Source organism: Anabas testudineus, chromosome 12, assembly GCF_900324465.2.
Source record: "Anabas testudineus chromosome 12, fAnaTes1.2, whole genome shotgun sequence".
Classification (NCBI taxonomy): Eukaryota; Metazoa; Chordata; class Actinopteri; order Anabantiformes; family Anabantidae; genus Anabas; species Anabas testudineus.
This window is the reverse complement of record NC_046621.1, coordinates 428,170-442,440: the sequence shown is the minus strand read 5'-3', so window position 1 is coordinate 442,440 and position 14,271 is coordinate 428,170. Positions and strand designations below refer to the sequence as shown.

The 14,271-nt window shown below is 44.2% G+C and overlaps 1 protein-coding gene across 3 annotated transcripts in view; it reads left to right on the top strand.

Moving 5' to 3' along the window:
- myo5b (myosin VB) overlaps positions 1-11,733 on the top strand; it is a 31,661-nt gene extending 19,928 nt beyond the window's left edge. For 2 of the 3 annotated variants that reach the window (XM_026354540.1, XM_026354541.1), the window contains exons 22-39: positions 27-263; positions 409-502; positions 754-899; positions 998-1,117; positions 1,523-1,657; positions 1,808-1,873; positions 2,130-2,384; positions 2,914-3,011; positions 4,257-4,455; positions 4,547-4,640; positions 4,726-4,869; positions 5,570-5,721; positions 5,809-5,898; positions 5,984-6,134; positions 7,925-8,213; positions 8,331-8,505; positions 8,590-8,670; positions 10,038-11,733. In XM_026354540.1, coding sequence (XP_026210325.1) covers positions 27-263; positions 409-502; positions 754-899; positions 998-1,117; positions 1,523-1,657; positions 1,808-1,873; positions 2,130-2,384; positions 2,914-3,011; positions 4,257-4,455; positions 4,547-4,640; positions 4,726-4,869; positions 5,570-5,721; positions 5,809-5,898; positions 5,984-6,134; positions 7,925-8,213; positions 8,331-8,505; positions 8,590-8,670; positions 10,038-10,190 — 2,679 coding nt within the window. In that variant the 3' untranslated portion in view covers positions 10,191-11,733. The remainder of the gene's footprint in view (positions 1-26; positions 264-408; positions 503-753; positions 900-997; positions 1,118-1,522; positions 1,658-1,807; positions 1,874-2,129; positions 2,385-2,913; positions 3,012-4,256; positions 4,456-4,546; positions 4,641-4,725; positions 4,870-5,569; positions 5,722-5,808; positions 5,899-5,983; positions 6,135-7,924; positions 8,214-8,330; positions 8,506-8,589; positions 8,671-10,037) is intronic. The other variant, XM_026354542.1, reaches the window with a different exon arrangement.
- The last annotated feature ends 2,538 nt before the right edge of the window (positions 11,734-14,271 follow it).

Sequence of the window (14,271 nt, the reverse complement as noted above, 5' to 3'; positions counted from 1 at the left end):
TTTCGACCCAAACGTTTCTGTTTCAGAACAAAGAGTTCAGAACTCAGAACGAGCAGCTGCTGACGGTGAACACCAGTCTGAGCTCGGAGATGAACAAGCTGCAGAAGGAGCTGGAGCAGCTCCGGAGTCAGCAGGGTGACGGAGATCAGCTGACGTCGCTGCAGGACGAGCTGGAGAGGCTGAGAGAGGAGCTGCAGGAGGCGCATGCAGAGAGGAAGAGGCTGGAGGAAGAGCACAGCACCGAGAAGCTGGGCCTGACTCAGGTGAGCTGCAGAAACACAGTGTGGCTGATTCTGTACTCCTGCACAGTTCTCAAGTACAGAAACAGGTTGTTAACCTGTGCTGACGCCTGTAAACACAAGTGTGCCAGTCTCAGGTGTTTATTTCCTGTTGTGTCGTTGTCTGCAGAGGGTGGAGGAGCTGGAGAGAGAAAACTGTATGCTGAAGAGTGAGAAGGAAGAAATGAACCGAAGGATTGTTCAGCAGTCAAAGGGCGCAGATGGTGAGAGCTGAACACGTCCAGGTGTTACTGATCTACCTGTCCTTCCTCTGCTCCGAGGGGTCGACAGGCTGCTCCTCAGTAGTGTTGACATGAACAGCTATTCTTTAACTCAGACAGTTGGCACCTTGTATTGTCTGAAAACATGAACGTATAAAAGATAAATGGAACTGAAAACACACCCTGATGAGCGATTTGTTTGGGAAAAGTTTTATGTCCATGAGGGACCTCACAAGTTTGTGTGTGTGTTTCAGAGAGTGACGGCAGTGTGTCTCAGAGAGCAGCGTCTCTGCAGAACGAGCTGGACGAAGAGAGGCAGCGTTACCAGAATCTGCTCAAAGAGTTTTCCAGACTGGAGCAGAGATACGACAACCTGAAAGAAGAGCTGTCCCTGGCCAAGGTGACGTCAACCCCACGGATCTGTTTAGAGCTTCTTGTACAGTCACTTTCGTTTAACAGCAGTAAAATATGAACTCTCTGCCTCCCATCATGCTCCAGTTCCAGCCTGGACACAGGAGGAACCCATCCAATCAGAGCAGCCTGGAATCGGATTCTAACTACCCGTCCGTCTCCACCTCAGAGGTCGGAGACACCGAGGACTCCATTCAGCTGGTGGATGTGAGTCAGTCTTTGCTTTCTTCATCTTTTACTTTAGACTGGAGCAGAAGTGATTCATTTCACAAATCACAGGCAACGAACGCACACAACAGGTTAACACGTGACAAAACAGAGTTTTCTTGGCCTTTTGTTGGTTTGATGCTTTTTTTAATGGTCAAAATGTGATTTAAAAACATGAATGAAATAAAATGGGTAAAGTTTGGTCTTTAACCGTTATAGAATCTCACAAACAAAATCAGTTTCTATCATCAAATATCAAAGATATAAAGTTATTTCATCAGCCCAAACCTGGATATGAACAGAGCTGCAGGGTTTATTATCCCTAATTATCAAACACGGACACAGTATTAGTTTTAATGGAAGTTCAGGAAGCTGAGATGACGGGTGATGAATGTTGAATTGCAGGACATGGGAGTGGAGAAGGCTGCGATGGACATCAGTCTGTTCATGAAGCTGCAGAAACGAGTCCGAGAGCTGGAGCAGGAGAGGAAGAGACTGCAGAGCAACGTGGACAAGATGGAGGAGCTGACCAAGCGCAGGGTGACTATATATTTATACTAGAGAGTTTCCTTTACAGAACAGAGCAATCACTGGATTCTGGGTTTCCTCTGCTGGGAAGTGTTTACACTGAAATGTTGAAGATCCTGGTTGTGTAGTTCATTTACCTGTGTTGTGTTTTTCTGCTTTAAGGGCTCTGAGGTGAGGAGTCCCGCCTCAGAGCAGGAGACGGCTGATCTGGCCTACAACAATCTCAAGGTACAAACACTTGAACAAACGGCACATGATCTGCTCAACAACGTTCATTCAGGTTCTGATTTTATAAGATTAGGTCTTCGATCACTGACAGCTGCTGATTTGTCACTAAGTGGAGAAAGTCTGATACAGACTCCACGTCCGTGTTGATGACACAGTTAAACTGTTGTAGTAATAATAATAATAATAATAATAATAACACATATATTTTCCTACTTTGAAACTGAAACCATTAAAACCCTGTGGTGTATCCCTGCAGAGACAGGAGCTGGAATCGGAGAACAAGAAACTGAAGAACGACCTGAACGAGCTGAGGAAGACCATCTCTGAACGTGCGTCTCAGAACAACTCGTCCAATGAGCTGCAGGACAGCTACAACCTGCTGCTCAGTCAGCTCAAAGCAGCCAACGAGGAGCTGGACGCCCGCAAGGAGGAAGTCCTGATTCTGAGGAGTCAGATAGTCAGCAACGCGCAGCTGCAGGAGAAGAACGAACAAGAGAAGAACGGACATATAGTACGTTTAAAATCATTCAGGTTCAAACCAGACAAGAACAGCGTCCGAGGTCAACCTTGGTAGAGCATGAACTTCTCAGGCCGTAGGAGGTCTTAAAACATCTTAAATGTCATAAAGCAACATGCAGGCAGCTGAAGGCACTAATGTTATTTACCAAACGGAAGTGGGATTGTTCTGCAGAGGAACATTTCAACTTGAATTCAGTGTTTGAAAGATCCACAGTAAACCTATTAGTATAGTCTTAGAGATCTTTGTTTTAAAAGAGATCTTTAAACCAGAGTCTCATGTCTGATACAGGCAGCAGTGATTCATCGTTCCTCAAGTTGAATTTGTGTTACGAATGAGTCCTGTTTCAAACTGATTTACCACTGAGCCTCTGTTCAGTCAAAAGTAAAAGAAATGAGAGCAGAGGGATGTATGAGTCTGAATCAGGGCACGCAGATGCTGATGTTTTAATTCTAACACTCAGTATGTTGATTTACAGCCGCTGGTCTGTTAAAGGAGCGTTGTTGTGTTTTCTGTGTTTAAGCAGCAGAGTTACAACATCCCCGAGCTGAACAACAGTAAAGAGCCTGTGGACAAAGACGAGGCTGTCAGAGCTTATCACGGTCTGTGTGAGTCCAAGACGTAAGTGACTTCATCTCCTTGTGAGAATATCTGATTCAACTGGGAACATATTGTAGTACTTTGATACTGCGCAGTACTCCATCTGCTCTGTCTGTGTCCTCTCCTTTCACGACTCCTGTGAAATCAGACCTGACTGAAGTTTAGTGACAGTGTTAGTTACTGAACAGACACTTGTGTCCTGTCAGTGTTTCCTCTGCTTCCTGTTTACTTCTCTGGATTTGAATTGAAGTCTCCAGCTCGGTTCTCTACAGATTATATAGAAGACAAACACAGTTCAGTCTTTCATATTTCTGTCTGATCAGACTGGAAAGTGAAAGCAGGTATTTTACCCATGATGTAGTACTGCTTTCCTTCCACCACTGTGTGACACTGATGAACTGCTTCAATTCAGCCTCTGTGCACGTTCACGTTATACTGGACAAACAGTCACTAATTCATTCTTTATAGCTTATTGCTTTGTGTGACTAACATTTCTGCTGTCGTCTGCTTCTCTACGTTGTTTCTCACGCTCTGATTCTGTCTCTTTTCCCTCCTCCTCTGTCTCTGTCTCGCTGTCCTCTGCCTGCTGGACACCAGTAACCAGCAGGACTGGTGTTATTTGAATGAAGACGGAGAGCTGGGTTTGGCTTACCAGGGCCTCAAACAAGTGGCCAGGTCTTCTTCTTCTGCTTTCCTTAACTTCCTCTTCTTCTACACTGAAACAGGTCGTAGTATAGAGTCATTACCAGGGGACTGAAAACCTGGACATCAAACATTAGACTCGTTATGTCCTGTTAGTTTCTGTAGTGAACTTTATTTGCACCATGAAATGTGACGAGCGTGTTGCATCAGTTCTCACTCATCAAGCAGAGAAGAATCGGTGTTTGTTAGTTGTCTGATCTTCCATTTCAAACATGCTGATGCATTATTCAGGTGTAAAGTTACTGCAAAACTAATTTCAGTTTTATTTCAAACCCATCACCTGGGGCAGCTGTGACACCTGGTTTCTGTTACCAGCTGTTTGTTGTCACTGCTGCTCATGATCATGGTTTTCAGGTAAACAGCAGATGAATCCACATTAAGACCGTAATGAAGGAAGCTGTCCCCCATGACAACGTGTGTTCTAGTAAGAGTAGTAACAGTAGTGGTGGCAGCTCACACACGAGTTAGAGGTTATTTCACACACTGGTGACTCTGTAATACACATAGTCTTGTTACACCAACTCTCTCTGTGTCTGAATGTCCATGAAACACTCTGGTCCTCAGGCTGTTGGAGGCCCAGCTGCAGTCTCAGTCCCGGCAGCACAAAGATGAACTGGAAGCTCTTCACACTCAGATCGAGCTGCTGAAAGACGACATCGAGAAGAAGCAGGAGATCCTCAACTACACCATGTCTCTGTCTCCTGAGGCTCAGGTGGAGTTCAGCGTCCAGCAGGAGATCACGCGGCTCACCAACGACAACCTGGTGAGGAAATGTGCTGCTGCAGCAGCGACACAGAGCTGAGAGACTCTGACCGTCACATTCATCATGTCTGTCTGTGTTTTCCTGTTCGTAGGACCTCAAGGAGCTGGTGGAGAAACTGGAGAAGAACGAGAGGAAGCTGAAGAAGCAGCTGAGGATTTACATGAAGAAGGTCCAGGAGTTAGAAGGTAACAGGAAAGTTTCTGCAGCTGTTCTCGACTGTTCTCTGTCTGTAGCAAACACCTACTGACGCCGCCTCCGTCTCTGCTTCAGCCTCTCAGGCTGCTTCTCCCACCAGCAGAGTCAAACCTGAGCTGAGCCGCCAGGTCACCGTCCAGAGGAAGGAGAAGGACTTCGAGGGGATGTTGGAGTACGCCAAGGAGGACGAAGCCCTGCTGATCAAGACTCTGATCACGGGTCAGTGTCCTCAGTCACTGCAGCAGGCCGACTGAGATCTTTACTAAGCCTGCTGCAGATTCCCGTCAGGGCAGCAGCGTCTTTCAGTTTAGTGAGGCATTAACTGAGGATACAGATGCAGACATCTGTGTCCTGAACAGAGATCTGCTGTAATAGAAACTGAAAATACATCTTTTAATTTGCTGCAGTGTTTTCACTGAGCTGTAAGAAGTTCTCATTGTCTCTCTGAATTAGTCTCTGAGTCTCTTGAGCTGCAGATTTGACACTTTTTACCCTCAGTTTCCTGCTGCACAGCTCGGTCTGAGAGAAAGCAGCATATATATTTGTATTAATTCCCTTGTGCATTAAAAGCTGAGACACAAACCTAAAGTGAACATTTAGTTGTATTTAAAAATCCAGCAGAATGAAACCGAGAAGTAGAAGAAGAAGAAGAAGGAGCTACAGGAAACGAGAAGAATCTTCAGTCATGTTGACAGATGGAAAAACCCCAGTGATGATGAAACTGAATAAGTTCCACATCAGATCAATTCCTTTGTCAGCTTTTAATGTGGCATCCACCTCGATATGTGAGGGAAAGTTAAGTTTTATACAAAGAAAGATGAAGAGGAACTTTTCTAACACTGAAAATGAACCTGAGGATTTGATTTAAATGTTAAAAGAAGGTTTTTGAACCATGTCAAATGTGTCGCCGTGTTTTCAGACATCAAACCCAGCACGGTGTCGGCCACCGTCCCCTGTCTGCCTGCGTACGTCCTCTTCATGTGCATCCGCCACGCAGACTACATCAACGACGACCAGAAGGTGGAGTCTCTGCTCACCTCCACCATTAACGCCATCAAGAAAGTCCTCAAGGTGCGAATCGTCCACACACCCACCTGTCAGATACACACCACGTCCCTGTTGTTGGCCCTTTTTAATCCATTTCTATTTCATGCACAGAAAAACAACGACGACTTTGAGACGACGTCCTTCTGGTTGGCAAACACCAGCCGCCTGCTCCACTGCCTCAAGCAGTACAGCGGGGATGAGGTCAGAGGAGGGAGGAGGACGTTTGATTCACGTGAACATGTTGATGAACGGGGTTTTAACACACGTCCTCATGTTTCTGTTTCAGGCCTTCATGACCCAGAACACAGCCAAACAGAACGAGCACTGTCTGAAGAACTTCGACCTGGCTGAGTACAGACAGGTGCTGAGTGACCTCTCCATCCAGATCTACCAGCAGCTCATCAAAGTGGCCGAGGGCATTATCCAGCCCATGATCGGTGAGTATGTTCCAAAAGGCTGCAACTAACCGTGATCTTTGAATTCATTTCAATTCATCCAATGAGTCCTTTTTCTGTTGCATTTATTGGTTGGAGGAATCATCACAGTTACACTTACAGGAATGGAGGTGTCGCAGCTGCTTTATACAATTGCTACAGAACATCTTCACGTCCCAAGTGACTTTTAAAAGTCTCCCATACTAATATCCACTGTGATCCGTCTGCAGCTCGTTAAATCTGGTTCACATTTTTTTCATCTAGAATCTTGAATTACCTGTGGACATGTAGTTTAAAGAAGGTTTGTGCTCGTGTTGAATGAATTACACTGTGCATGGACCGTGACACCGTCATGTTGGCTCTGCACATCACCACTGAGGATTTGAATTGAATTGTTAAAGTATTAAATGTTTTAATAGTCGGCTGCACATCTATTGCAGTCAGTAAAGAGAAATGGAGTAATCGATAATAAAGAGGTGCACGCTGACGTGTCTCCAAACAGCTGACTGTGTTGCTCAGAAACTATCAACTGTTTGTTCTACACAACAGAAAAAGGTGTTGATGTGTAAGTGTTGCGTTCACTACGTGACTCAGTCCAAGTATTTAATTTGCATATAAAGCCACATCTTTGCAAGTGGAATGACAGCTGTCAAAAACCAAAAAAACTCTTGAAACATCGATGCACATCGAACCACAGAGCCACAAACGAGTCTGCAGCAGTTTCACTCACTTATATGAGACATGCTGCAACATCGTTTTGTAGTCCCAGCGATGCTAGAGATGAGTCACAGCTGGAAAAGTGGCTGGAAACCAAGAAGCTCTGGATTTTGTTATTGCAAATGGTGAAGAGGGTTTAATCCACAGTGATGTTCTTTCTGTTTTAATCTATTCGTTTCTAAATCCATGATCATTTCAAAACTATATTTAAACACTTGAATAAACTCGGACTCTAATGTGGAGCAGTATTATTGAATCTATCCTGTGTGGCCGACATGACGCAGTAAATATCCAAATGAATGATTGATGTATCGTCCGATTCATCTTCAGGGCGTCGAGGTGATCAGATCGTTTCTGAGCAGGCTCAGTTCCACTGTTTTACTTTAACCCTCGGGGACTTTTCAGTGCTGGAGCCGCTGTTCTGACTCATTTCATCATCCACCGACTCGTCATCTGAACCGCCGCCGTGTGAGGTTACCACGGCAACAGTGTAGCTGCTGCCACTACACATGTCGTAATCTGACGTTTTGTAGGTTAAAGCGACTCTGGAGCTGAACTCTGTGTTACAGGTGTGAAAACCCCCGTGAACTGTCAGCACATTTACAAAGGTCAGAGTGTAGAGCCGACTGCAGACGTCATCAGAACGTAAAAATTTTATCATCAAGCACTTGTTCTTCTAATATCTGCAGTAAAACGTCTGAAAAATGATTTATTCATTCAGTCTTCATTTAATCAAATCTCACAGAGGTTAACGAACTTCTTTCCAACCTCGCTCACGACTGTCTGGAATTCGTCCTGGTAACTGCTGATTCATAGATGATCACTTTGATTGAATCTAATTTTTCCTTCTTACCTGTGAAGATTTGCTGACGACATTATGGAAACTGAATGTCCTCAGACTGTTGATTGGAGGAGCAGTGTTTTACTGTGTGATGAGGTGTTATTGACTCGATGGATCCGTCAGTCACAGAACTAATGGGCACATTTATTGATGATGACAATAACCGTCTTAATACTCACTGATCTAGTCTTGCAGTTGGACTTGTTCAGTGAACTCTCCCTGATCTCTGTTCTAGTGTCGGCCATGTTGGAGAGTGAGAGCATCCCCAGCCTGGCGGGGGTCAAGCCGATGGGCTACAGGAACCGCTCGTCCAGCATGGATGGTGACGGTCCCAGCAGCTACACCCTGGAGGCCCTGATCCGACAGCTGGGTCAGTTCCACATCATCATGAGGGACCACGGTCTGGACCCAGAGATCGTGGGTCAGGTGGTCAGACAGCTCTTCCACTGCATCAACGCTGTCACCCTGAACAACCTGCTGCTGCGCAAAGACGTCTGCTCCTGGAGCACCGGCATGCAGCTCAGGTACAACCGCAGACAGACGTCACGTGCAGATCGGCGTTCTTGTCCTGGGAGTAACAGCTCGGTATTGTTCAGTTGTATTCTGAAGACCCGTGTGTGTGTGTGTGTTCTCGTGTTCAGGTACAACACCAGTCAGATGGAGGAGTGGCTCAGAGCAAACAACCTGTATCAGAGTAAAGCTGCAGCCACGCTGGAGCCGATCATCCAGGCCGCTCAGCTGCTGCAGGTCAAGAAGAAGACGTCTCAGGATGCCGAGGCCATCTGCTCGCTGTGCACCGCCCTCACCACACAACAGGTACATCAGCACCTGGCCGCTCACACATCAGCTGATCAATAAAACGTACATATCACATGATGCTGATCCCTGTGTCTCCTGCAGATTGTGAAAATCCTGAACCTCTACACGCCTCTGAATGAGTTTGAAGAAAGAGTCACTGTGTCTTTCATCAGAAACATTCAGGTAAGGATTTATTTATTTATTTATTGTTAGACTTAGTATAAAGGTTTTACTGTGAGTCAGTTAGTAATTAAGTGATGGGAACAGGTATGTGACACCTGTCACCTGTCACCAGGCTCAGTTCACGTGAGTCCTGTAAAGTTCTGTTGTCATTTGTTTGAATCCAGGTCTGCTAGAATCAGATCCAGTTCAAAAGCAGCTTTCAACCAGCAGCAGCACTTAACAAGTCAGATTTCATCATGAGTGAGAATCTGTGGAGTTAAACTGTTGACTCAGCACGTTTCTCTCTTCACACTGATGTTACGTAATACACTGGTATATGCAGGTTCACTGGAAACGTGGAAGGAGGGAAACTGGTGCAGCAGCTTCTCTGTAATTATTAATTAGATTACATCACATGACCCGAACCAGAATGAAGAGACCTGAACCAGATCACTGGTTCTGGTCCAGAGTCAGTGTGAAATAAACCAGCAGGACAACATGAGAACTAAAGTGACTTAAGTAACCCGTCGTCTTGTTTCTTCCTCTTTAATAAACCAACATGTTGTTTGTGAAACTCGTTAATTTAAAATAGATCGAATTAGATTGTTCTGGGCCGCTCTTCTTCTGTGGTTTTCTCCTCCACCACAGTTGTAATCACACAGGATGTTTATTCAAAGGAATGTGATGACATTAGGTTTGGTGGGTGTGTGTGTGTGTGTGTGTGTGTGTGTGTGTGTGTTACTTTAGGTTTATCTCAGGTAAAATTGACTCCACAGCAGTCAGTGTACACTCAGTGCCCAGTTTATTAGGTACACCTGCCAGTCATGTGGAACCAGCAGGTCCCACGTCAAGGTTCAGTTTTTGCTGAGACCAAACATCAGGCCGGAACACAGATGTGATCTCGATGATAGCTGGTGGTTTCAGTATCAGACAAACTGCTGATCTCTGTTTGACACCACAACAGTCAGAGAAACAAAAAAACAGTTTGTCAGAGCAGATTGATCAGACCTCGGCGCGCTCGGGTAACCAGCTGTTACTGCAGAGGAACCTCCACCAAACTGGACCGGAGAACATAAAACACACGTCTCCTGTGGACTCTGCTGCCACGTGTGGATGTAGGGTCATGGATCCACCCATCGTGCTGCTGGTGCTCTGTAGTTCATTATGGAAACAGTCAGGGTTCTTGTATCAGCTACTTCAGCAGCTCCGTCCGTCCCTCGTTATCAGATCTGGGTCCAACAGAGACATGACGTCTGTTGTCCTCCTCAGTATGAGACAGCTGTGCCTACTAAAGTGGCCATTGAGTGTACAGTAAAGGTCCCAGATAGAAAGCCGACCTCTGTCCTGTGCTGGTCTCTGCTTTAACCACTGTGTGTGTCTGTGTCCAGAATCGTCTTCAGGAGAGGAACGACCCTCCTCAGCTCCTGGTGGACACCAAACAAACCTTTCCTGTCCTCTTCCCATACACCCCGTCAGCGCTCAGCCTGGAGACGCTGCACATCCCGGCCTCCCTCGGTCTGGACTTCATCACCAGGGTCTGACGTCTCTCAAGAGCTGCTTTAACTCCCAGAACTCAGTGAAGCGACCACTCTGCTCTATGGACAGACGGAGACACGTCTCCCCATCCTGCTATCAAAGCATGTTTCGTTCTTTTTGTCTGCAGCCTGTCCGCTGTCTTCCTGCATGGACAGTGGAACAAACTGAGACTCTTGTCTCCGTGTGCCTCACATTTCGGGAAACTCCAGAAGACCACAGCAGAGAGAGGACTAGACCAGAGGACTCGTCTGTCCTCGAGTCCAGTTTCACTGTTCCTCTGTTTCTTCTGCGGTAAAATGTAAAAGCTGGAGGACGCAGTAAATCTGCTGAGACAGTGATGATGATCAGAAAGAACAGGAAAGTGACCTGAAGGAAGAAGAAGGTCAGTGAGAAGGTTCAGAAAGGTCGAGAAGTACCGAGACGAATTAGACTCAGTAGTCGTGACATTTGTGCCTGTGTGTGACGACGATCAGACGTGAATCCATTCAGATCATTTTCCTGTTTGTTGATCTAAAGATCAGCCGACACATCACGAACCTCTGAATGTGCAGCGTTCGTGTTGCGTTCAGGTGTTTACAGGACGCAGTAGTTTATTACGGCTCAACAAAGTCACTTTGAAAGATGGGCAACACTTTTTCATTTGAACATTTCCAACAGCTGCACAGAGCTGATTTAAAATAGTTTATTAGGTTTGTGGAGATGAATGTGAAATATGTTTGTCGTGCACATTTCTGTATGTGTCACAGCTACTGAGTCTAATTATCATCAGTGATGAACAATTAGTGTGGTGGAGTTGAGGAGGAGGTCCAGGTGACACGAGCGTCCTCCGACAGCTTCTATAGGTCCATGATTGACCAGGCAGGACTGTGGTTTGTTTGTTTCCCATCGGTCACTCAGAACTTTCTAAACATGAATCGTGTTGTTTTTGCTGGTTTGTCTCTTCTGATCACGTCTTTCTCTAATCACCTGATCTAAACGTGATGTTATTTCTGTGCAAACACTTTTATTTTACTTTGAATCTTTTTCTATTTGTGTAGAAAATCATTTTACTTCCAGCTTGTTTTTACTTTTCTTGAGTGATTTTGTTCATTTTAGTAGCGACACTAATTAATAACCAGTGAACCGGAGACGCCCGTGCTCTGCTGCTCCCTGCTGTCTGTTTGCTGCCAGGATCATTATTATTATTATTATTATTATTATTATTATTATTATTATTACATGTTTCACATGTTCATTTAAATGAACCCTAAAACCAGCAACAACTCTTCAGTGTAGTTTCCTCAAACGTCTCATTGTCAAGTTCTTCAGTTTGAAACGGGTCAGGGTCAGGTTCTTGTTCTTGTCAGGTTCTTGTTCTTGTCGGGTTCTTGTTTCCACAAACATCGATGTAAATGTTTGAATCTTACCGTATTTCAGAGATCATACTTCTCTACAAATGAAGTAACTGTGACTGATGATTTGTTGTGTAATGAATGGTTTGATGATGTGTCAGCACCTTGAGATCGTCTTTTCCTTTAAGGGAGTAAAATGGATTTCCACAGTGAAAAAGTTCTTAAAGTCATTTTGCTGTAATGACCCAAACCAGCGGCAGCTTCCACATTGACCTCGTTCTTCTTCATACATCCATATTTATTTATCTCTAAATATCTATCTGACCCAACCATGGTTAAAATAAATCCAAATTTTAAGATCTTCTAGTTGTAAAAGTTGTGCCGACGATCGTCACACGGATCCTACAGCTTCTTCATTTGCTGGTTTGTTTATGGGGAAAATGTTTTCAGGTCAGAGCGTGGGAGTCGTACTAGACGTTGTAGTACCTCAGTTTGGCCACTACACCAGACTCTTAGCTCATAATGCTAACATGCTAATGATCCACATGGATAATGACTGCTGTGTTAGCATGTTAGCATTTGTGAATTAGTGCACAGTGTACAGCTGAGACCGATGCTGTCATTGGTTTATAGGTGTTAGCTCTTAAACCAAAGTATTAGAAAACTTTCAATGTTGGCTTGATGGTGGCGCTAGATGAAAAGATGTTTGATGTTGTCAATTACAATTCATCACAGTTCATCCAACAGCTGTTTAAAATCAGTAAGATTCATCCTCTGGGACATTGAATCTAATATTATATAAATTATATCTTGAGATTAATCAGCATCATGTTGCTGGTTGTGATGGACTAAATAGTAAAGTATTCCACCAGACCACACGTCAAGAGCCTGATTCTGCTGCTACAGAGGAGCAGAACAGAAATGCTAGTATTCAGTTTAATGTACTTCATCAGAGTACAGTAAAATACCGCAGCTCACAATGTACTGTGTATAAATACGTGTTAGTGGACGTGGACTCCGGAGGCCTGGAACCAGTCAGACTTCACTGATGTGTCTCAGTCAAATAAAACCGTGACTCTGATTTCACAGAAGACGAAGTTATCGGCGTCTGTCGGTACTTCTCAGGGCTGCACAGATGGAGGTACTCGTACTTCATTTAAATACTTCTATTTAATATATTTTCTGGCATTTTATGTGTCTTTGTACTTTAGTGCAGTACTTGAAGTAGCAGTAAAAAGATGGAATGAAAGAATATTTACCAGTAAATGAGTTTCAACAAGTTAATACTGAAAGATGCTTAATGAGTACTTGTTCTTCTGTTAGTTTAGGTGCATTATGCTGGGAACAACTACCAGTATAATGTCTGTACAGTTTTAAAAGCAGTATTTAGTATTTTCACTTCACAGTACTGCGATACTGTTTGATGTATTACTGATAAAATCCTGGTGGAAGAATTACTTCGATCACTGAGTAAAACTACTCTGTTCAAAGCCTACATCCAAGTCTTACTTCAAAATACACTGAATGTAACATCACCACAATGTTTTCACAGTAGTAAAAGTAAAAGTATTCTGTATTATTCTATAATTACTGATACTAAAACAAATGACTTTACGTGGTTTATTTAGAGAAAAGTAATCTAACTACTTTGTTTTTGTACTTTATACTAGGATCAACTGTGTAATCCAGAGGTACTGATAATATTCCCTAGTGAACAATTTAAAGTACTTCCAGGTGGCACCAGTACTTCATCCTCACAGAAGCTGTGTCACAACACAGTATTAATAGTTTAATGTTTCAGTCCATATGATTGGAAAAACGTTACCTTTACTCGTTTCTAACCAAACTAACGTTCAGAGGTCGACAATATTAGAAACACACTGAACAGAGAAGTATTGGACAGTACTTAACTACTGACATAACACTAAACTGAATAAATCAGCACATGTACAAATACCAGTACGCCCACCCACATGCAGTAAAAGTACTGCGTGAAACAGGCCAGCGTGACACGAGCAGAACCGACCTGCAGCTCTGTGAACGTGGAGGGGAGAGGATTCCCGCAGCAGCAGCTCTGTGTCAGTTGTACCATCTGCTGTGAGCAGAGCAGCTGTTCCTGAGGTTTGTCAAGTACAATTTTAACGTAGCATCTTCTCTACTGGAGTATTTCCATTTGGTTACTTCTACTTCTGCTTTAGTTACTTTACCGATCAGCCACAACATTAAAACCACCTGCCTAATACTCTCTATAATATTCTCGAAAAGATAGTAGCTGGGCAGCTATCCTCGTATCTTCATAGAAATAACATACATGAACTCTATCAGTCAGGATTTAGGCCTCATCACAGCACAGAGACGGCCCTTGTTAAAGTAGTAAATGACCTCCTATTGGCCTCTGATCAGGGTAGTGTCTCTATGCTTGTGCTACTCGATCTCAGTGCAGCTTTTGACACCATTGACCATAGTATTCTCCTTCACAGACTAGAAAATGTTGTTGGAATTAGGGGAACGGCCCTCTCCTGGCTTAGGTCCTATTTGACTGATCGTTATCAGTATGTAGATCTAAATGGCGATTACTCCACATGCTCTCCAGTGGAGTTTGGTGTTCCACAGGGTTCAGTTTTAGGCCCCCTGCTTTTTTCCCTCTACATGCTTCCCCTGGGCAACATTATCCGTAAACATGGTATTAACTTTCATTGTTATGCTGACGACACACAGTTATATGTTTCATCAAAACCAGATGAGATCAAACTGC